Source organism: Mustela lutreola, chromosome 15 (genome assembly GCF_030435805.1).
Source record: "Mustela lutreola isolate mMusLut2 chromosome 15, mMusLut2.pri, whole genome shotgun sequence".
NCBI lineage: Eukaryota > Metazoa > Chordata > Mammalia > Carnivora > Mustelidae > Mustela > Mustela lutreola.
Genome location: NC_081304.1, coordinates 60,618,409 through 60,641,155, shown reverse-complemented (window position 1 = coordinate 60,641,155; position 22,747 = coordinate 60,618,409). Strand labels below are relative to the sequence as shown.

The 22,747-nt window shown below is 57.5% G+C and overlaps 2 protein-coding genes across 7 annotated transcripts in view; one reads left to right on the top strand and one right to left on the bottom strand.

Annotated features, from left to right (window-relative positions):
* Positions 1-457: 457 nt before the first annotated feature.
* Positions 458-2,448, bottom strand: TXNDC17 (thioredoxin domain containing 17). The gene is made up of 4 exons (XM_059150086.1): positions 2,240-2,448; positions 1,906-1,987; positions 1,452-1,527; positions 458-638 (listed from the first exon to the last, which is right to left on the bottom strand). Exons 1-4 carry the CDS (start codon positions 2,382-2,384, stop codon positions 570-572), a joined length of 372 nt encoding a protein of 123 aa, XP_059006069.1. The 5' UTR covers positions 2,385-2,448; the 3' UTR covers positions 458-569.
* Positions 2,449-2,628: 180 nt separating this feature from the next.
* The window catches only part of KIAA0753 (KIAA0753 ortholog), a 42,849-nt gene continuing 22,730 nt past the window's right edge, over positions 2,629-22,747 (top strand). Inside the window, exons 1-7 of one of the 6 annotated variants that reach the window (XM_059150083.1) lie at positions 2,629-2,815; positions 7,558-7,723; positions 10,839-11,430; positions 13,881-13,987; positions 14,993-15,055; positions 15,659-15,874; positions 17,534-17,741. In XM_059150083.1, the coding sequence (XP_059006066.1) occupies positions 7,628-7,723; positions 10,839-11,430; positions 13,881-13,987; positions 14,993-15,055; positions 15,659-15,874; positions 17,534-17,741 (1,282 nt within the window). In that variant the 5' untranslated portion in view covers positions 2,629-2,815; positions 7,558-7,627. Of the gene's footprint in view, positions 2,816-6,275; positions 7,444-7,557; positions 7,724-10,838; positions 11,431-13,880; positions 13,988-14,992; positions 15,056-15,658; positions 15,875-17,533; positions 17,742-22,747 lie in introns of those variants that run through there. The other 5 variants (XM_059150080.1, XM_059150082.1, XM_059150084.1 and 2 more) reach the window with 5 other exon arrangements.

The window sequence follows — 22,747 nt, the reverse complement described above, 5'->3', positions numbered from 1 at the left end:
GAAGATGCTATAGGACGAACGCTCTTTGTCAGTTCGTGCCATTGCAGGTAAAAGATCTGAACTCCTTTTGCGATTTGGAATTTGCCTTCTGCACTGGTAGGGGCTTTTAGATACTTCTGTCCCCTCTAGTAATGCATGCCCTTGTGCTATTACTGTCACTGCTGCAGACTTAGCTTACCTGTATTTTAAAGGTTCCCACATACTACAAGCAAACAGAAGAGTTCGTGGGCATTTTTTTTTTTTAAAGATTATGTTCCTTTATTTGACAGACACAGCGAGAGAGTGAACAGAAGTAGGGGGATCGGGAGAAGGAGAAGCAGGCTTCCTGCCAAGCAGGGAGCCCGATGCGGGGCTGGATCCCAGGACTCTGGGATCATGACCTGAACCAAAGGTAGAAGCTTAACAACTGAGCCACCCAGGTGTCCCTAATAGCACTTTATATTTAGACAGAAACCAGTTTGTTTCACATCATCATTTCTTTATTGCTAACATGAATTCAAAGCAGGTATGCAGTTGCCTTCGTACTAGAGCAAATCAGGACATCAAGACACAGTTGCCATCATCAAATCTTAATCTTCGGAGAACAACATCTCCACGAGGTTGGCCTGAAGACACTCAGATTCCACCAGTTTTTGGGGCTGTAAGAGAAGAATGGTCTAATCTTTTTTTTTTTTTTTTTAAAGATTTTATTTACGTATTTGACAGACAGAGATCACAAGTAGGCAGACAGGCAAGCAGAGAGAGAGGAGAAAGCAGGCTCCCCGTTGAGCAGAGAGCCTGATTCAGGGCTCGATCCCAGAACCCTGAGATCATGACCTGAGCCCAAGGCAGAGGCTCAACCCACTGAGCCACCCAGGTGCCCCAGAATGGTCTAATCTTAAGCCACAGCTACGAACATGGTATTAGGAGGACAAGTGGCCTTCTGCCGTGAGTGACACAAATCTTACAGCAGAGAAGCCATGCCATTCAGAAGCTATCAACTAGTTGTAACAGGTCTTCGGAAATAGTTAAGCTGTTTGCCTTAAGATGAATCACTTGGCTCTGCAGACTACAAGAGACAGCAAGTCCAGTGCCATTCTCTTCCCCTCAGGTCTTTAATTTAGGATCCCAGGGCCATGGCTAACCTAGATGAGGTGCCCTTTCTTTTTGACCAGAGTGTTCTGGGTTAAGGGGAAAGCAACTGCTGGTGTTTTAAGGAATGCTGTGTTGAGCAGCTTTCCTGAGCCTTGCTTTGAGAGTTTTAAAACGGAGTGGCTTTCAGAAACCATGACAGAGACCAACTACCTAGATACGTGCATTATTAACAGTTTGTTGGGGTTGGCCATAGGGATGGACAGCCAGGTGGTGTATTTTTCATGCACTCTGAACACCAATGTGCTACTTGGGATGAAATGTCAAGATCTAACGAGGGTGAGCTGAGGCCCCAGCACAATGAAAGGAAAGACACTTACTGTTCCGTATTTAAGTAGTGTAGGCACTGCCGTCACTTTCAGATTTTTTCTGAAGTCATTATTTGGATCTTTCCAACTATTTTGAAAAGAAGAGGTGATCAGGTTTCTCACAGGTTACTTAATATTCGATACATTCCTACATCTAGTCTGTTAGAACTCATTGCTTTTGTTGCAAACGTTTATTGAGCCTTGAGGACTATGACTTTGTGACTGCACAGTTTTCCTTAAGAGCGTGAGAACAATATAAAATAAAGTTAAAGACAGATTCTGGACTAAAACCAGGCCAGACGTATTGCATCCCCTGCAATGGCTAAGTACTCAGAATTTGTCTTTAATCACTCCTAACGGCGGGACTTACCGACTACACGGAGAACCGGGAACCTCTGTCCCGAGGCCCTGCCCACCCAAGCTGCGCACGTCTAGTGCGCGTTTGGAACAGGGAATCGGCACTTACTAGGGTTTCTCTCCCACCTGGCAGTAGATGAACACACAGCCCTCACTCATGTGCTTCAGCCCCTCTCGAACGACCGGTTCAGCTGGGAACGGAAAAGACCGAAGATAAGCCCCGACGCGCCGGGGCAGCCGGTACCGAGAGCCCGTCCGCTGCAGGGAGCGGCAGGCGGGTCCTGAGCCCGCTCCGGGCGAACACCGCTCCCCTGCACGAGCGAGTGCTCGGGGCCTGGCGCAGTGCGCGGGCTCCGGGCCGGGACCCGGAAGCGCGCCTGGCCCCCTCGTCCGCCGCTTTCCTGCCCCCGCCGGGCCCGTGGCCGCCCGCGAGCCCGCCTCACCCTGCACGCAGTCGGGGCACCAGCTCTGCCCGCCCGCGTCCTTGGAGCCGGTGAAGTAGGCGAAGATGGTCTTGTCGCGGTGCCGCTCCACTGCCCGGCTGAACTCCTCGAAGCCGCGCACGCTCAGCTCCTCGCAGCCAGCCATCGCTCCGCCGGCCGGGGTCTCGGGGGGCGCGGCCGCGGTCTCGGGGCGGGGTCCCGTGCGGGGCGGGGCGCGGCTGCTTCCGGCCGGGCTGGCGGCGGGGCGGGGCCCGGGGCTCCGCGGCGCTACGGGGGCCTCGGGCGGCCACACCGCGTCGGCGCCGCCCGTCCGCGCTTGCTTGTCCGCGCCGTCCGCGCCGGCCCTGCGCAGGCCGCCGCGCCTCTGCCCGAGCCGCCCCGGCCCCGGCCGCGGCCCCATGAGCGCCGGCCGCCCAGCCCGCCGCCGCGCAGCCCCGGGACCCCTGGCGGCTGGAGAGCCCTAACGGCTCCCAGGCCGCCCTGCGACGTTGCCATGGCGACCGGGCGAGCGGCCGGAAGCGCGGCCTAGCGGGTCCCCCGCCCGCCTCCCGGTAGCCGAGCCGCGCCCCAGGCCAGGTGGGCTCGGGCCGGGGCTGGGGGGGTTCTGGGAAGCCGCGCCCGCAGCCGCGGGCCTGGCGCCCGGGAGAGCCGGAGCAGCGGCCGTCCCCGCCGCTGTCCGCGTCACTCGCGCTCCTGCGGCGGCCGTGGACGCTCCCGGGGGGCCGGGCGGGAGCCGGGCGGGGGTCGGGCCGCGGCGGCCGGAGCGCCAGTGCGTGCGTGCGTGTGCGCGGCAGCCGCGGCGGCGGGCGGGGAGGCGCGCGCGGGGCTGCAGCCATGAGCGGGGCGGCGGGCCGCTGCGTGGGGCCCAGCCGGCTGGGGCGCGGGCGCGGGCGTCCGTGGGGGAGGAGGTGCGCCGCGGGGACCCCCCGAGGTCGGGGAGCCGGGCGCCGGCCGCCCCCCGCGGCCTGGGAGACGCGCTGCGTGAGCGCCGACCGCTTGCGGGACTGGCGGCGGCCGCGGGGGAGGAGAGGCGAGGCCCGGGCCGCGGGCGCCAACGAGCCGGCGGCTGGCGGGACCCCTGGGGCTGCGGGCCCAGCCGAGGCGGCTGGGGACCCTGGGGCCGTGTGGGTGGACGGGGCCGTGGGGGAGCCCCAGGTGGTGGGGCCCGTCGGGTCAGTGTGGGTGACCGGCGCCGGGCGGGAGGAGGAGGGCGCGCTTGACGACAGCCCCCGGGGCTGTGAGAGGAAAGGCCGCCCGGGCTCCGCGGGGCACGAGAGCATCCTGGAGCTGTGGCTGAAGGTGCGAGCCATGAGGGCAGCCTCCGGCCGTGGGGAGGGAAGCAGGGTGGAGCTCCACCCGGTGCCTGTGGGAGAGGGCCCCCTCGAAAGGGGTGTCCCTGGCCGGGCTTCCTGGGTAGAGACAAGCCGGGCTGGCCTCACAGGCCCCTGGGTGAAAGGACAGGCCAGGGCAGCCCCCGGGACCCCAGGAGGATCTGCAGCTGTGGGGCTAGGGGTATCTTGTGCAATGGCCTCTGGCTCGTGTGGGCAGGGACAGGCCATGGGCCTGCTTCCCGGGAGTGTGCCTGTGGCCCTGGGGACAAGTTCCGGGATTATCCCGTACCTGTTGAGGAGAGGACAGGCTTTGGGGGTGCCTGGAGCCATGGGGTGGCCTGAGGCCGTGCAGAGAGTGGTGGGCTGTGGGGCTGCTCTGGATCTGTGGGATAGGGGGCAGCGGGCGCAGGTGCCGGGGGCACTGGCCCGAGAGGCAGTCTGTGGGGACACCGTGGGCCTGTGGGGAAGGGGACAGGCTGCGAGGATGCCTGATGCTGTGGGGGCACACAGAGGCGTGGAGGAGGAAGCAGCTTCTGGGGGTGCCCTGGGCATGTGGCAGAGGAGGCAGACTGTGGAGGAGATGGGCTCTGGGGGTGTCTCTGGCATATGGGGTGTTGGACAGCCTGTTGGCGTGCCTTGTGCAATGGAAGAGGAAACCAGATGTGAAGGTGACCCAGGATTCAGGGAAAGGGGACAAGGCGTGTGGGTAGAGACCGGATCTGGAGGTGACCCAGGGCCATGGGCAGCCGCACAGACCGTAGAGGTTAGTGGCCTCGATGAGCAGGAGGTAGGCCCTGGGGGTGCTCCAGGCCTGTGGGGTATAGGGCCGGGAATGGGGGTACCTCCGACTCTGGGGAAGGAGACAGGCTTTGGGAATGTCCCGGGTCTCTGGGGGACCGAGCAGCCTGTAGGGGTGTCGCAGGCTGTGGTGGGACCACCAGGAACCCTGGGAGAACAGGAGAACTATGGAGGTGTCCCTGGCCCGTGGGGGAGGCAGCAGGCTCTGGGGGTGCCTCTGGCCGACGCAGTGCCCGGGACCGTTGGGGAGGATACAGGGTCCGGGAACGTCGTGAGCCTGTGGGAGAGGAGGCCGGCTGTGGGGGAGCAAGAGGCGCTGGTGCCTACAGCTTCAGGGGTTCCTGGGCCCGCGGATCAGGAGGCCGGCTGTGGCGACGACCCCTGTCTGTGCAGAAGGAGACAGGTTGTGGGGTGGCCTGACCTGCAGGGGATGCCTGAGGCTGTGGTTTTGCCCAAGCACAGGTGCGCCCTGGCAGGGCTGCCCCCAGCGGTGGGTATGGCTGGGCCTGGAAGGGGCCCTGCCAGGGTGCCTGCCGCTGTGTGGGTGTCTGGCCCTGCGTGGCAGGAAGGCAGCTCCGGAGAGGTCTTAAACCTGTGGGAGAGGGTTCAGAGTGCCACAGTGCCTGTGGCAGCAGGGGTCCCTGTGGCTCCTGAGGAGCTGTGGTCTCTGCGGGAGGACGCTGGCTCTGTGGGTTTCCCTGGGTTGTGGGGAAGGAGACAGGCTATCGGGGTTCCTGAAGCACCTGGGCTCGGGGAGGAGACAGGCCCCGGGTGTGTCCCGAGATTTTGGGGAAGGAGACCGAGTACCAGAGTGCCTGGGACTACTGAGGAGCCCACAGCTGCCAGGGTGTCTGGTCCTCTGGGGATGGAGACCGGCTTGCCAGGAAGGAGGCAGACTGCAGAGGTGTCCACAGCTGGTGGGGTGCCCATGGTCCTGGAGGAGTCCACTGCCAGAAGTGTTGCAAGCCTGTGGGGGGAGAGGGAGACAGCGGGAGGATCTGTGGACGCCTGGGCTCCCACAAGGATGGGGGTGCCCAGCACCGCCAGGATGCCCGTGCCCACGGGGGAAAGTCTGGGCCCTGGCGGCCCCTCAGGCTTGTTGGGAGGGAGACGGGCTGCTGAGATGCCCACAGCTGCTGGCCCTTCCATGGCTGTGGGCACCTGTGGACCAATGATGGCTGATTCCTGCTCTGGGGACTTCTCAGGTATGTGGGGACGGAGACCGGTGACGGACGCGCCCACTGCTGCCAGGGCTGCAGGAGCTGCTGATGGGGCGACTGGCTCCGATGGGGTCTCAGACCCATGGAGGAGGAGACCCACGGGACCAGCCACTGAGGCTGTGCGGGTGCCTTTGTCTTCGGGGGTGCTCGCAGCTATAGGGGTTCCTGTGACGGGACGCGCGCCTGCCGCGGTTTGGGTGACAGGGTGTACGGGAGAAGAAACAGCTGCGGCTGCCTCGGGCTTCCTGGCGCCGAGGAGACAGTCCATGGAGGGAGCTTTGGGGGAGGAGGCAGGAGGCCGAAATGTGGAGCTGGCCCGGGGAAGCCAGGTGGCGGAGGTGTCTCACACCCCTGGCTGTGGGATCAGGTTGTGGAGCTGCCCGAGGCCTGGTGGGGGAGAGGTCGACCACGAGAGCTTGTGCTCCGCATCCGGGACCAGAACTGCCGTGGGGGTGCCTGACGCGGTGGGGGTGTCCCTAGTTTCAAGGCCGGAAACAGGCGTCAGCCGTTTCAGGGTTCCCCTGCAGCAGAGTGGGGGGGCCAGGCCAGAGGAGCATCTGGAGCCAGGGGGAGGGGGAGCCCTCTGGGAGAGCACCTTGTGGGGGAGGACCGGTTGAGGGGGGCCTTCCAGTAGCACGTTAGGGAGCAAGTGGGGGGGTCCTGGGCTCTGTGGGAGGGGACAGGTGGGGGGAGGTCTGGCCTGGGTTATGGACCGAGACACAGCTTGTCGGGGTGTCTCAGGATCGGGGTGAGAGGCTTTGTAGAGATGTCCTAGGGGATGTCAGGTGACAGACCGGGAAGTTTACTGGAGTGGCGGAGAAGGAACAGGTTGCAAAGAGAGGCGTGTCCCGGGCATTTGTACAGGGGGTCAGTGTGGGGGTGGGTGTCCCTGGACTTTGTGTTTGTGTATGTGCGTGTGTGGCGTCACTCGGCATCACCTAGTGTTTCCTGGCGGAGAGTGGGAAGGGGCCGACCTCGTCAGACTTGCCGACAGGCTCACCCGCCTCTGCGGGCCACGTGATTCTGTGGCTGCAGCCTCCGGACTGTGGTGGGGTCAGCCAGCAGCGGGGTCGCTTGCTCACCTGCCCCTCCCATCTCGACAGCTCTAGGAATCGGGGGTCTTGAACAGCTGCCCTGATGTTCCTGCTGATGTGTCTCTGGAAGCAAATCCTATCTGCAAACGTCGGGTTTACTCAAAAGCTGAAATTAGGGGTTTTTTCTTTAAGACCTGGATTTCCCTATTGATTTAGCATAGGGTTCTTTGACAGAACAAATACCCCAGTACATTGAGAACTAGTCAGTTTGTGGAAAATCAGCTTAATTCAACACGTGTTGAGTTCATGTGTCTGCCACGCTCCAAGCACAGTGTTGTGGGAAATACTAGAGAAGAGCAGGACAGGTCCTTCCCCTCCTGGAGCCTTGTCTAGCCGGGAAGATGGGACTGACCCTGCAGCATAGGTAAATAACAGCGTGAGGCAAGAAGGCGATGAGCTCCTGCTGAGCACAGGGGTGCCGCTGTGTCTGGGGGTGGGGGCCCAGCCCACGTCAGCTCCCAGACCTCCTTCCTGTCTCGGCCCGCTGTGGGCGGGGGGGCTCCAGCTAGCTCCGCAGACCCCACCGCAGGCTTCCTCCGAGTCCTGCACAGTCCCGGGAGCTGCTCACAGTTGGTGAGGCTGCCCTGCGGGAGGGTGCTTGCCTGCCGCGCTGTAGCTCCGATCTTCTGGGTGACCCTTGAGATCTGACACCTGGAGCGGCTCAGCAGCGAATCGTTAGAACACTGTGACCCGTATTCTCTCAGGAGGATTCCCAAAGGGAAGATGCTTTGGTGCTGGTCCTGGAGCCCTCGCTGCCACACGTGAGGCCGCTGCGGGTGTCTCCGGAATGTCGCTGCACGGGCATGACGCCGTGTTGGCCGCCTCTGGCCCGTGTCGGAGTGCTGCGGCTCTGAAGCGGCTTTCTCTCGTTGTAGGCAATGACCGAGGAAGAGCAGGGCCGGCCGGCGGCTGGGCTCTCGGCAGCGTCCCGCGCGCTCTGACCTGATGGGTCCGGGAAGGCCGGCCGCTGTCACCAGGGCTCACCTGGCAGCCTGCGTCCAGCTACATGGGAGCAGCGACCCTAGGACCCTCCAGGCCCAGGTAGTTCTCTTGCCTTGCTGTCTTCAGATTTCTGCTGTGAAATATTTTGAACAAAAATGGGAAGAAAAGGGCAGTGAACACCGTTTAGACAGCCTTCGAGATTCAGTGGTGGTGTTTTCTCTTGGGTGCTTGCAGACCTGCTCCCAAGGCAGGAGTCACGGCGCTTCCTTTCTACATGTTCTGGAATACTCGGTGTTTTAGGATAGGCCTAAAAGTGAGCTCTCCTGCCTAACCAATATCACACCTAACAAAATGAGCCAAAAACCATTCCCTGATACGATCTAATAGCCCATTTTCCCTCCGCTTCATCCAGTTATCCCCAAAAAGGGTTTTCCCCCCAACACTGAATGTATGAAAATCTTCCCACAACGCTGGATTCTGCAGCGAACGCCCAAGTTGCGGGATGGTTGCGTTGTGTTTGTTTCATTGCGCATCTGACCTTGTCTGCCCTCCAGAGTCCGTCCATCAGCCCATCTTGCCCCAGTACACGTGGGAGTCGGGTGCAGACATGGGAGTTGGGTGCAGACATGGGCATCTGGCGTGCCTTGGTGTGCACATCACATGCTAGAATTCGTTCTTAGAGCTCGTTCTGAGAATTTCAGCTTTCTCTTCTGATGCAAGCTTCACATCTGAAATGAATACACCAGAAAGTACGCATGTTGTCACATTTGCTGAGGTTTGACGAATGCATACGAGGTGTTGCATGTTCCTCTGTCAGGCAGGGTCTTTGCCGTTTCCCCAGAGAGGTCTCCTCCGCCCCTTCCTGCCCTCCTGTGGCCACTAGCATTGGGATTCTTTCCACTGTAGATGGGTTCTGCCTGTTCCAGGCCTTCCTGGAATCCTGTGCCACGGGATCTTGTGTGTCAGGCCGCTTTGGGTGTGAAGTCTGGAGCTCTGGCAGCGCGGCTTCTCTGGACCACTGAGCGGCGTCCCCGGTAGGAGCTGTGACTGTTTGTTCTCCGGCTGCTGGTTTGGGTTCTTGCAGATGCAGCTGCTGGGGGCTTCCTGGTACATCTCTGTTTGTAAAGGTGTTTTCACATCTCAGGCACATACCAGGGAGTGAAGTCGCCGGGACATGGGACAGCGTGTGTTTAGTTTAACAAACCAGCAGACCTTCCTGGGGCTGTGCCATCTCCCGTCCCTACTGACAATGAACGAGTGCCCCAGTTGCTCCGCGTCTTAGCCAGCCTGGGTTGGTTTTTTAAATTAGGGCCCTTCTGCTGGGTGTGAAGGAATGTCTCATTGTAGTTTACCAAGAAAATTGAGAAAGAATATTGATGTAGTTTGAGATTGACAAGTTAGAGCAGTGGAATGTGGAATTCCTGGGTACGCTTCTTGCAGACTTCCCAAGTGTCAACCCTCCAACATTTCCCCTCCATCTCCCCTGTATCTCTGTCTTTCTGTAGACACGTGCACTTACACGTATATGCACTCGTGTGCTCACATGGACACAGGCATCCATGGGCACACGTGCGCTCACACGTACACGCACACCTGTCCACACACGAGCACTCACGTACACACGCACCCATGTGTGTGTTCACACGTACACACGCACCCACGTGAAGACATGCTAACATGTATACCCGCACACATGTGCAAGTGTGCCGTCACGTAGACATGGGCCCATGTGTACACATGCGCTAACACGTACACATGCACACATGTGCAAGCGTGCCATCACGTACACACGCACACATGTGCAAGTGTGCCATCATGTACACATGCACCCATGTGTACACATGCGCTAACACGTACACACGTGCAAGCGTGCCGTCACGTACACACACACCCATGCACACACGAGCTTGGGCTCTTACACACCCCCCAAGGCATTCTGGTTATTTTTACTTCTGCGGGTTAGACTTGTCCAGACAAGGCTGTACTTCTCACGGGCTGTCCGTCAGTCCTCGCCCTTTAGACGACGACCCTTTGTTTCTTCTCTCAGAACTTCCAGGGAGGCCTTAAAGTTGTGTCCGAAATACTTTCCTGAAGTCTGACCACAGTGGGTTCATTTTAAATGGACCCTTCATCATGTGACACACAAACACCCTCTATTACGAGGCTCGGGAGGCTGTCCACGGGGCAAAGGGCTGGCAGTGGAGGCAGGGACTTGGGCTGCTGACCTGCCGTGGGGCCTGCAGTCATAAACTCGCTCCTTGTCCTTGACTTGTAATCCTGGAACAGGTACTCCATCCTAAAGAAATTCTTTAAAATGAGAAAAAAAGGGGGGCTTGGGAGGTTCAGTGGGTTAAGCCTCTACCTTCGGCTCAGGTCATGATCTCAGGGTCCTGGGATTGAGCCCTGCTTCCTCCAGTCTCTCTCTCTCTGCCTCTCTGCCTGCTTGTGATCTTGGTCAAGTAATTAAAACAAAACAAAACTTTAAAAAAAAATGAGAAAACAGCTGAATGCGTGGAAATATTATTTTAAGTCCTATTTCTGTTAGTGGAAACCTGGAACCATCTAAGTGCTTAAGAAGGTTAAGGGCCATTTGTGGGATTTTGGAAAAAGCCTCCATGAAAAATGACAATGTTAGCTTTTGGAAACACGCCTTTGCTCCTTAAGGGAAAAACCAAACAAAACTTACACCTATTATAGTTCAAAGGACAAAGCCTGAGGCCTGCGTGAGAAGGGATATGTGGACCTTGGGGTGCGGGATGCCCTCGGGTGCGGGGTCAAGGTCGTGGTGGAGCCACCAGGTGCATGGCCTCGTCTGATGGCGGCTCCTGTGTGGCGGGGTGTCTGGGGGCCATGTCCGCAGAACTCGTTCCACCTGCATTGTCTCTGTCAGAGCCTGATCTTTTGAGACCATGGCGGGTGAGGGGCGGGGGGACCCCATGGGCCACTGTGTGAAGCTCTGCAGGTTGCCTTTCGGAGGAGCAGCCCATGTGCTGCCGGGAGGGGGCAGGGTGGGACCGTGGCCTGGGGACGTGGGCAGGGACCACAGGCATGTGATGACGTCAGGGGTGTCCAAGAGTGGCTGCCTGGGTCCCTGCAGGAGAGTGCGTCTTAGCACTCAGGGTTGTGTGGGGGAGTTGGTAATGGGGCCTCAGACGCACAGCGTGTGGGACGTGCTTTCCTCACGGGCTCTTATGCTCGTCTGTTTTGTTTAAAGAACCAGCTGCAGTTCAGCAGGAGTGCACCCGAGCACACAGGCACCCCGGCCGTGCGCTACTCCTGCCCGCACGCCATCCGGATCGAGAAGCTGAAGCACTCATACCGTGAGTCATACGGCTGTGAGGATGCGGGCTGGCATGGCAGCGGCCACGGGAGCGGCTCGGCCTCGTTCTCCGTCATCTCGGAGGAGCGGCTCAGCTACGCCGTGCACCTGGCCAAGAGGGACGTGAAGCGCAGGCAGCTGGAGGAGCGCGTTGGGCGGCGCCGGCTCGGGGGGGAGCCCCGGCTCTCTCGTCTGCACAAGGTCCCCGAGCCCAGCATGCAGAGGAAGGAACCGGGGAGCCGGGACACATGCCCTTGTGGCCACCAGCCGTCCACGATGGGAACGTCCTGCGCGGGTGCCAAGGTGTATCTGTACGCACCTCATCCGGCCCCGTCCCACCTGGCTGTGCCCCACTCGCCCCCCACCCACGACCCGGGCCTGGAGCCCCGCCCCAAGCTCGGCGGCCACCAGCAGCTGCTGGATGTGCAGCGGCTCCAGAGGGAGCTGAGTACTTGCATCCACAAGATGGAAGAGGTCACGAAGAAAGGTGAGAGCAGCCGGACTCTGCGGGTGCGGGACAGCCCATCACGCTCATCCCGGTTAGTCCACCCCCTCCCTCAAGGGCCCTCAAGGCAGGTGGCCCATGGGTCTGACCGGAGTCTGTCCTCCTGGGAGTTGGCCCTGCCCTGGCCCCTGTCAGGCAGAAGTGCCCGACACGCCTCGTCCTGCAGGCTGCCGCATCGGCTGGTGACGCCTCGCGGTCGGGGCACCTGCTGTCAGCCTCGGGTCCGATGGCTCCTGAACGCAGACCCTCCTGCCATGTTCTGCTCTGGAGAATTATCTTTAACTTGCCCAGAAACGAGCATCGTGTGTGCACATGCTTCCAAGCACAAGGGCTGTGCGTGGTTCTCCACACCGTTCCCAAGTTGCTCAGTGTGCTCTGTCCCGTGTTTCCCCACCTCCTGGTGGTGGGTTTGGGTTAGGCTGGTGGGTTGGAGAGAGGAGCCTCTCTTCCCAGCTGCAAGGAGCGGGGGGCTGAGCAGCCCCCTGACCACTGCTAGGACCCTCCGGGTCTGTGGGGACCCTCCGCAGACAAATGCAGGTGCCACGGGGAATTTATGCTGCCTTCCCAAGATAGCTGTGGCCCAACAGCACGACTACAGAACGCAGCGAGGGTATGGTGGCACGGGGCAGATTGGACTTGTGTCCGTGCTTCCGAGTGGCCGGCTGAGGGGGTGAGGGGGTTGCTGCAGAGTTCACAAGGTCTAAAACAGCACCTGGCTGGCTGAGAAAGACCTCTGTCCCCTGTCTTCCTGGTGAGTGTGTCATGCAATGTGTGGTGGTGGCAGGAGTGTCACGGCTCGTGTCTGATGCCGTTCCTTGGTGTGGGCCGCTGGGTCACCCCGTGGCCGCCTGTGCTGGAAGCTGTGCTGTCCGGGGACGGAGCCATGGGGACCCCCACTCTGATGACGTGGCCTGACCCGGGACCTTTCCAGAGAGCTCCTCAAACTCTCTGGGGCAAGACCGGCTTGGGTGATTTCTCGTTTATTTTATTCTGTCTCTCAAGACTTTATTTTAGAGAGAGCACGTGTGCACATGTGAGGGCAGAGAAGGGGCAGAGGGAGAGAGAGTGGCAAGCAGACCCCTGGCTGAGCACGGGGCTCGGTCCCAGGACCGTGAAGAGCTTGATTGTAGCCAGAATCAGGAATCAGAGGTGAAACCAGCCCATCCGCCCAGGCACCCCCCTACCCCGTTTATTTTTTTAGTTTAAAATTTCAGTTTGTCCCAAACCCATACGTTTTGAACTATAGCAGAAGTGTCACCACAGTGGCAAGTAGCTGTAAAAACCCGTCGTGCACACTGTACATTTTTTCTGCACTTAGTTGTCGTGGGCCGGGCACAGTTTGCCACGGCCCCTGCGGACCACCTCCAGGGGCCCCGATGTGCCCAGAGGTGCTCCCCGGGGGCGGCTCCGTGGATCGGCTGTCTGAGAACCGCCTGCAAGGCGGCAGCTCGAAGCCCCGTCAGAGCCAGCGTCCGGGACGTTCATGCACACGTGCGGTGCCCGCATCTCTCCACGATGCATGGCTGACGTGAGACGCAGGTCTGGCTTGTCGCTCCGTGACACGGTGTCTGTACCCACAACTCCTGATCTCAGTGTGTTGATTTTTTCAAAAAAGATTATTTCATCATTTGGCTTCTTTTTTTTCTTTCTTTTTTATCCCCATAATTTGGTTTCTTAATGAATAAAAGAATGGCTTCTTTTTTTTCTTTCTTTTTTATCCCCATAATTTGGTTTCTTAATGTTAAATATTTGTATTTATAAAATACACTTGCACTAATAAAACACAGCTTTTCCTGACTTGTATCTTGGAATTTTGCATCAGACTCTTTTCGGGATAAATGTATTGGAAAACCACTGCCTCGGCGATGGGCACCTGCGCAGCTCTGAGTCCCCCAGAAACGGCTTCTCTGAGTGCACGTTCTGCGAACCATGTGTGAGGGTCTCCCTGACAGACACGCAGGGCTTCAGACGTTTGAGCAATCTTAACACATTAAGAAAGGATTTCTCTGTCGGATTCAAAATAAGAAAGCGTCGGAGAAATCTTGCTGAACAGTAAATCAGGCAGTAAAGGGTTTCTGAAAAAAATAGAAAGCATCACCGGTTTGGGCTCAGTAGAAAGAACTTCAGAGTGGTGGGCGGCGCTTGGCAGTGGCCGAGGCTGTCCCCTGGAGGTCTGGTTCCTGGACGCTGCGCGGCGGGAGCTCGGCTGGAGGTCCTTGCGTCTCTTCCCACCGAGTCCCGCTCTGGCCCGCTTTTTCCTCCCTTCTTGGCTGGTGGAGAATTTGTGGTGGGGGCCCCATTGTTGTTGTTGTTTTTTTTTTAAATAGAACTAGAGCTTCAACTTCAACTTCATGATGTCTCGGAATAATGGACATTTTCATGCATTTCCGTATGTAGCGTGTAATCCACTTTTGGGGAAACGCTATTTTCAGACAGGACGGAAGTGGCTTTGGACCCCGATGAGGAGCGACGCGCCCGAGTCAGGAGGCAGGAGCAGGCCGTGAGCTCGGCCCGGATGCTGTATGTCCTGCAGCAGCAGGTATGGGGAGCGGGGGAGCGGCCGCTGGCTTGGGGGGCCCGGTCGCAGTGGCACAAGCAAGTGTCCCGTGTGACTTCTGCTGCACTGTGGACATTCAGTTTCCTGAATGTGTGGCCCCGCGGTCTCTCTTCTGTTGTCTGCCGTCATGCGCATCTGTGTACGGCGGGTAGGGGGTGACGTCCTTCAAGGTGGTTTTTGGTTTCTTGGGGTCATAAGTTCGTGCAAACCTGTGTGAGTCCTCTGGAAAGCAGTGCTGGTACAGCGCCTGTTTCTGGGCAGAGTCTGGTGAACAGTGGCTCGGGGGCCCTGAAGCCCCCAGGCCCTGCTGGCTCCCCAGGATTAGAGGGATGGGGCCTCATCACTTGCACACCTGCCTCCTGTCCGTGCGGGGCTGGAGGCTGAGTACTGTGGGTCACATGGCTGTCTCCTCTCCTGGCAATGCTGGAGGCGTGCCGAGGTTCTCGTTTTGTGGCTCGTGAACAGACGCTCACGTTGCTTATGTTGCGATGCTTCACAAGTCTGTACTGACTGTGGTGCTTTCCTCATGAACTCACCTTTGACTCCTTTCCTGCCACTTAAGTCACATGTTGGCTTTATTGATTGAACCGAAAGCCAAATGTTTTCATTTGAAGGAAATTACCTGAGTTAGACTTTATTCCGTATTGTCCTGGGCTTGTGCACATGGCTGCCCCTGCGATCGTTCCAGAACACACACCTGCCCCTGTCAGGGCTCTCTGGACACAGTGCAGCCCGCGCCCCAGCATGGCCTCCCCCCTTCCCAGTGCCGCCCCCACCTTCACTCCCTCCTGGGATGTTCCTGTGACACTGGGACCAAGGATGGGAGGGGAACACGGTGCTCCATTCACAGTCACGGGGACCGTGTTTCGGGTCACGAGTGGAGGGCTTTGTCTCATTCCAAGTGACTTGAATTAAATAGTGTTATATTTGAGCAAGACAGGTCAGCGGACAGGTCTGAGGCCTCCACTTTCCCCCTTTACGGAACAGGTGAAGGAGATCCAGGAAGAGTTGGATAAATTGAGCCCACGTGAGACCAGACACACGAAGAAGGTGCTTGGGCGGTTCTGCCACCATGAGTACTGCTTGTAGATAAGTTGCATTTCCAGCGTCCGGGGGGGACTGTGTGTGTGGGTTTTCCACAGTAACGGGTGCACAGCTCTTACAGAGACGTGTCTAGGGGGGCACGAGCCACGTACATATCCTGCATTTGGGGTGGCCCTCCAGGGCACAGACTGAAAATAGATTCTGTTGCTGCTGGTGTGAGAGTAGGGGCTGCTGTGGCACTTGGTCGGGGAGCTCCTGCCTTCCACTGGGGTCATGGTCCCAGGGTTCTGGGATTGAGTCCCACATCGGGCTCCCTGCTCAGCAGGGAGTCTGGCTCTCCCTCTGCCCCTCCCCCAGCTTATGCTCCCTCTCTCCGTGTCTGTCAAATAAATAAATAAAAATCTTAAAAAAAACCAAAAGAAAGAAAGAATAGAAAGGTAAAAGCTCTTTGTCGGAGAAAACCTCTCAACTTTGTAATCGCCCGCCTTACTGTGAACAAGTGTCAGGGTACGAGGCTGTATGGAAAGAAGACAGGCCACAAGTGCTGGTGGGGGTGGGACCGCCGCGAAGTTTGAGGCCTCACCTGCTCCCCCTGTCCTTCCTCACCAGTCATGGGCCATGTCGCGGCTGGCAGCTGCCCACCGAGGAGCCATCCGGGCCTTACAGGTGTTGGTGACGCAGCTTACGGACCGCGGGGAGCACCCGGTTCCTGCGCGCTGTCGGGAGCTGGGCGGCCTCATCCGCCAGCTCTCGCTCTGCTCCGCCAAGCTGCACGCCGACCCCTCCGTCCCCAATGTGGTTGCGGACATCCTGCGACAGATTGAGGTACAGAGTGGGCTCCGGGTTTTGCTCAGTTTTTTTTTTTTTTGCTTAGAGTGCTGTGTGTCTGATCAGGGAGGTGATGCGTGCCGTGGCCTGGTTTGGCTAGGATTGAAGGGAAGACAGGAGGAAGCTGCCGCCTGGGGAACTCCAGCTTCGCAGGGGGCGCAGGACGGCCTTTGTTTTCATTTCATCACTTTCAGAGTTGGGTCTATAACGTTGTATCTCACTCATTTGAGAACAGGCGGCTTGGGTGTACCACCAGTGTGGGCTCTCACCCAGGTCTGCTGACTCAGCAGAACGTTCCTTCCCCTGACTGAACTTGCCACGAGAGAGAGAGCCTGTTAGCACAGAAAAGGAGAGCAGTAAAGCACTCTTCGCTTAGTGCTTGCATGGGAGTGCCAGAGTGTAGTCTGGGTGGGCTTCTGGGAAGAAGAGGTGCTTGAAGTCCTAAGGGAGCACAGCCTCCAGTCCAGTGTGTTGGCTGGAGATGTTTGGCTGTTCCCCGGCAGGTACTAGTCAGGACAGAGCCAGCAAGAACAGGGCACCCTCATCTGTGCTGTCTCGGCCCTTCTGCTGTGCCGGCAGCCACGCGGGCTTTCTTACTGGCATGCCACCGCCATTTTCCTTGCACACTGTCCCCGCGACCCCGTCTCCGGAGTTAGCTCCACCCCCACCCATCCACGGACAGAAGGCGACCTTCGTGTTGGTGAGACAAGGGAAGACAGGTGCACCAGAAGGAGCCTTCTGGGCATTGACTAGCCCTCGGTGGCCCCTGTGGCCCCTCTGCCTTGACCATTGCTGGCGCGGTGAGTTGGGGGCAGGTGCAGGAGGCACCAGTGCCTGGAGGACACAGCCCGGGAATGTCATTGGGCGCAGACCCCCCCCCCCCCATGACATTGTGGCAGGGCACCTGGTGCTCTGGGCACTTGCCTGTCACAGACAGCGTGGGCACATCCTCATGGTCCTGGAAAGATCTCAAGGTGATAGAGCCTGTCCCCAGAGTCCGAGCAGGAGCACCTGAACGTGATGCTTCTTATACGCGTCTGTCTGTCAGTAATGCGAGGAACTCAGTCCTGTTGACAGGCTACAGCTGCCAGGGCTTGCTGTCCTTGTGCCTCCCTGTCCCCAGAGTAAGTGTTGGTTTGCACGGACCCGCTGGAAGCCAGGCCTTCACTGCCGCTGACGAGCGAGGTCTGCGTCCTGTGGGAATGGGGGCCGTGCGGGTCCGGGCGGCCAAGGCCCTGGGCGTGCTGCGTGGTTTATGAAAATATATGTTACACGCGGTTCCTTTGCCCACTGGAAGTGTCATTTGAGTGAGTGGGATTTCGACTGAGAATTAAGACATGTAAAAAGCACACAGATGGAGCTCTGTGGACCATGGTCGGTTTCGGGCACGTGGATATAGAGCCTTCAGACGTCCTGTTCTTGAGCTTTGTGCTGCTGGTTTCAGTGGACTAGATGTGTAAATAACGTGCACATTTTTTTTTATTAATGATGCGGGCATCCTCAGTAATGGTGTTTCCCAGCTAAATGACAGCCATTGGCCACGAGACAAGGCCGTGCTAGTGATGCTTGTCTCTGGGGGCCTGATTTTCGGGTTTGTGATGAATAGTTAGGCTTCAGTGAGATAATCTAAGACGGTAATGGACTATCTCATTGTAGGCTTTGGAATCCCTCCTGGAAAAGAAATTGTCACCAAAAAAGAAGAAAAGTTTCACGGAAATTCGGAGCAGGTTTCCTGTTGGTGGCCGTGGGGCCTTAGAGAGATGGCAGAGTCCTTCTCCTAAGAGTGCGAGGAGAACCCTTGTAGCAAAGGAGTCGTTTCCCGAGGAAGCAAGGTGGCCTTCAGGGGCGAAGACGCTCCCGGCTGGTATGTGTCCTGAGACATTCACAGTGTGGTGTCTGGTTCCTCGAGGTCATCTGGCCGACACAGACGCTGCGTGAGGGGAGGTCAGGATTTAAAACCTGCTCACCAGGAGGTGCACTCGAACCCAGAGAAGCAAGTCGCAGCTAGACTGTGTCCTTGGGTGGGAAGCTGGAGGGTCCCCCTGCAGAGGAAGTGTCCCTCCATAGAGGAAAAGTATCCCCCATAGAGGAAGGCTCCCCCATAGAGGGAGGGTTCCCTGTAGAAGAAGGGTCTCCCATAGAGGAGGGTTCTTATAGAGGAGGGTGGGGAATGTCAGGTTCCCACACTGTCGTGCTTGGGTCCCCTAAGGGAGATTCCTGAAGAGCTGGAAGTGAGAACCCCGCTTTTTAAACGCGTATTTGTTTAGATTTTAACGATAGGCGCACGCACACACAGACACCCACGTGACGGATGTGTGTGTTTAGTGCAGGTAATGACTGGTCCCCAGAGCCGGAGTTGCTGGCCTTGAACCTGGGCCTACAGGGATATTTTGGGGAGCAGTGAGCAACAGAGTATGTTTCCCGCATCCTTGCCAAGTACCTTATGTCATGAAACTGGGAGACTTTTCCAGTGTCTGGATGCAAATATCCCTTCCTGTTGGTCCTGTCCTGTCCCGACTCTGGGAAGGAAGGTCATCGGTGCTCCCAGGCGTGTGCTCCCTCCTCCGGGTGCCCTCCACCCTCCGGGGGCTGGCATCATGCTTGCGGGCGTGGAGACTTTCTTCCTGTGCTCTGGGCCTCCTCTCTGGGTTTACACGGGCGGTGGCGGGTCTCTCTCTTAGTCACTTGCTTTTCGCTTGGTTTGCAACCCCTCTCCTGGTACGGAGACCTGCACCTGGTGCGCAGAGCCCACATTCTCCTGTGTTTTCCTCTGTCGGGAGGCTCTTCTCATTCTTCACAGTTGGTTGACGGCGATGATGTGTCTTCAGAGCAGAAGGTGCTTGTCAGGTTCCGGGGCAGAGGCCGTGGGGCTGGTGATGGGCCCCTGAGCTCACGGGCTGGCCTGTGGGGACAACATCATCCTGCCCTTTGTCCACTCCCACAGGTGAAGGGCACAGTCGATGGCCAAGGAGAATTCCTGATGTAGGGTTAGTAGGAATTCCTGGATTCCTTGTTAGGTTTGTTTCCAGTTTTCTCATTTTATGGTTTTTATTTCTGCTGTGAACGGGATTGTCTTTTCACTGCATGTCGAAGTGGGTTCTAGCTCCTTCTGGCAGAGCCCTGCGATGCTTCCCAGACCCCCGGGCGGCGACCACACTGCGTGTTGTTGGTTCTGAGGGATGTGGTGGGACTTTCCTGAAATCGGGATGCATTCTTAGGTTGATGGTACCTTTCAAGTAATTGGTCATGTTTCTAAATTTGCTGTTGGTGCATAAAATAAGGGCATGTCTTATAATCGATGTTTTAGATTTGATGAATTACTGAGATTGTTAGTTAATTCTTCCATGTTTTTCTGGATACACAAGATCACCGACAAATAAGTAAAGTTCTGCTTCTCTCTTTGCGATTTTTATACCGTTTTGTTCTTCTCTCTCTCCTTTACTGGACAGAATTTAGTTCAGAATAACACTGGGTGACAGCTGCAGAGGGGCCACCGCCGCCCTGGGTTTTGTGGAGTCTGTTTCCATGCCATGCTTGCTGTTGGGGTCGTGCATGTCCACGTGCAAAGTGGGGGAAATAATCTTCCGTTTCTTCTTCCAGCTTTGCGGAAAGATTTTCTTTTCCTCTATGTGTTCCTTTTTTTGAGTTAAACTGATAGAGGTATACATTGATAGTGTTTTAAAGTAGTTCCAAGATTTTAATGCTGTATTTTTTAATGGGCCATTGATGTCCATGTGGATGAACCTAGTGAACTTATTTTCCTGTTTCAGTTGAAGTAGAACGTAGAGTTGGACAAGTGCACAAAACGTGGGTGTGTCCCTGCATTTGCTGTCAGAAAACAAACATCTGTGGAGCTGCTACCTATGTCAAGAAATCGAACATTCCAAGCACTGAGAAGTCCCCTCCAGTCTCCACGCCTTGTCTCCTTCCCCAAATGCATTGTTCTTCCGATTTTTTTGCTATACTTTGGTTTCTGTCAGATCTGGAACTTCGTGAGCTTTGTAGGAATGGAGGTGCACGATCCGTATTTTCGCAGGATGGGCCTCTCTCTACTCGCATTTTGTGGGGGTCGCATTTGTGTGGCTGTGACCTGCTGGTGCTCGCGGCTGCGTCCCACCGTAGGAGCGTAGCACGACTCCGTTGTCCTCACCGTTGGGGCTTCCCAGGTCTGGGCGATAGCGAGAAGGCTACTCTTCTCCTGTGTGTGTCGGTGCGTGTGCACGTGTTTTTGTGGTGGGTGTGTTCCCGGGTACCATGGTCGGGGTGTAGTGGCTGGTTCCACCGTAATAGCGAAGATTCTTTTCAAAGTGGTTTTACCAGTTTTATGCTGACCAGCAGTGTGTGGGAGCCGCTGCCACCCATCCTTGCCTACACTTGTCAGTTTTTGTGAGTGTAGCCCCTGCTTGGTGTGTAGACCGTCATTCTGGTTTTGTGTTCAAAGATTGATTGACTTGAGAGAGTGGAGGCGGCAGGGGGCGGACCCTGCTGAGTGCGGAGCCCGACACAGGGTTTGACCCCAGGACCCTGAGATCAGACCTGAGCCGAAACCAAGAGTACGATGTTTAACCCACTGAGCTGCCCAGGTGCCCCTCATTCTGGCTCGAATTTACATTTTCTGTGTGTGACAGTGTGAGTGTTGTCTTGTGTGTGTGCCCCGTGTGCACACCTCCTGTTGGGCAGTGCCGGTTCAGGTCCCTGGCCCGCCCGCCTGCCCTCTTTCACATTCTCCTTCCTTCCTTTCCTTTTTTTTTTTTTCTGTTGTTCCCAGAATTGGATTTATAGGAGTTCTATTTGGGACTGCTCTGCGTGTGGGCTCTGCCTCAGGTTTCTGTACTGTAAACACACACTGGGATGTTACTGCAGCTTCTGCCACGGCAGCGGTGCTGGGACAGACAGAATCGGTCATTCGCTGGGGTCCGACGGAGCACTGTTTTCCTGTACATCTTTTTGCCTTTGTTTTTATGTCCTATTGAAGCTTTTTCTTACGCCAGAATTAAGACCTTTTCCTGCATTATTTCCTTGAGAAGTTTCATTTGAAAAGATTCCTTCCTCAGAGCGGCAATGAATACCACTCGTGTTGTAAATTCAACGTCCACACAGTGGGTCCATTTCTGGGCCCGTGTCCTGGTCCCTGAGACCATGGACCTTGCTGCTGGTCTCTTAGCTCATGCGCAGTGTCTCTGTTCTGACTCTTGACTGGACGCTCGGCTGCCTGCTCTTCTGGAATGCCTTTGCTGACCTCGACCCTCAGCATCTGCACGGAAGTTTCAGGATCAGAATATGAGTTCCACCAACAGCCACCCCCGCCACATACACAGTGATAGCCCACAGCGGACGGCCGACAGCCGACAGCAGATAGACAGCAGGCAGCTAGCGGACAGCCAACAGCCGACAGTGGATAGCCGATAGCTGACAGCAGACAGCCGACAGCGGACAGTAGACACCCACAGTGGACAGCCGACAGTGGATAGCTGACAGCCGACAGCGGACAACAGATAGCTGATAGCTGACAGCAGACAGCAGACAGCCGACAGCGGACAGCCGACAGCGGACAGCCGACAGTAGACAGTGGACAGCCAACAGCGGACAGCTGACAGCCGATAGCCGACAGCAGACAGCCGACAGCGGACAGTAGACACCCACAGTGGACAGCCGACAGTGGATAGCTGACAGCCGACAGCGGACAGCCGATAGCCGATAGCTGACAGCTGATAGTGTCCTGGGATTCTGACGAGTTAATGCCTCCTGAAGTCCCGATTCACAGACGGAGCCTCTGACTCAGTTGTCCTCAGATCCTCTCGCGCAGCTTTCACTGCATTTACCCTGCGGCGTGCCTGTGCGTGGCATCCTGGAAGCCCTCTCACTGCTGACGTGCATGCAGACATGCAGACGTCTGGCTGACCTGCAGACGCTCCTGTTTTCTTACCATTTTGTCAGCAGGTTGTGCTCTGCTGTGTGTGGAATCGTGAACGACCCTGACTCACTCCAGCCTTTGCTCCTTTCTTGCCTTTTCTCCCGTGCTCTTGTGGCTTCGTGTATGATCTGTCGACGGCTCGAGTGTCTTGTGTAGCATGAGACTAGCGCTTTCCTTGGGCTTCTGCTTTGTCTGCTTGGAACCTGAGCCGTGAGACACTAGGCCTTCGGGGCTGTGACGTCGTTCCTGTCGGAACCTCGGGGCCACCCCTCAGGTGGGGCTTGTATGAGGTCGCGTGGCGCTCACCGATACTCGCACCCCGTCCCAGAGCTCTGGCCTCCGCTGCCAGGCTCGGAGTGTCTCCTATGAGTAGCTGGCTGTTGCATGGTTAACCCGCTCTGGTGTCCGAGGTGCAGGACACCCTTGAACGTTCAGCCTCGGCTCCTGAGTCTCATCTGCCGACGGTTTCTCTGCCTGCGTCGGACTCTCCTGTGCTCATCAGCAGCTTCTCGGGTTACTATTTCCTCTGCTGGGTTGGAGCTTGCGTGTCGCTGTGCATCTGACCTGTGTCCCAGTCTGCTGCCGATGCTGTGCATCACCCTGGCGTGGATGTGTCCAAACTCGCTGGAGAGCAGTTAGATGTGCACGTCCCATGGTGTGGTTGTCCCTCCCCCTCATGGCTACACGGTAGAACGCAGCCCCAGGTGGGCGTGCTTTTCCCTCCCACGCCTGTGAGACAGGCTTCCGGAGGCAATGTGTCTGAGGTGGGGAAGGCTCCTGGCCAGCCACGTAGTATGCTGCGGTCCGGGTGCCCAGGGGAGACACGGACAGCTTCCTGGGCCTGCGCAGACGCGTCTCCTAGCTGGGTTAGAAGAGCGCAGGTGCCCGCAGCCGAGGTGGGGAAGTGAGCACCTGCTTTGGGGGCAGCGGGCGGAGAGCTGCCTGCTTGCAGCTCC

Coding starts and splice junctions, on each gene's coding strand:
- TXNDC17 (XM_059150086.1), bottom strand. CDS start 2,384: ATGGCTGGCTGCGAGGAGCTGAGCGTGCGCGGCTTCGAGGAGTTCAGC. Junction 1,988..2,239: donor GTGCCCCGACTGCGTGCAGG/GTGAGGCGGGCT, acceptor TTCCGTTCCCAG/CTGAACCGGTCGTTCGAGAG. Junction 1,528..1,905: donor CAGGTGGGAGAGAAACCCTA/GTAAGTGCCGAT, acceptor TTTTCAAAATAG/TTGGAAAGATCCAAATAATG.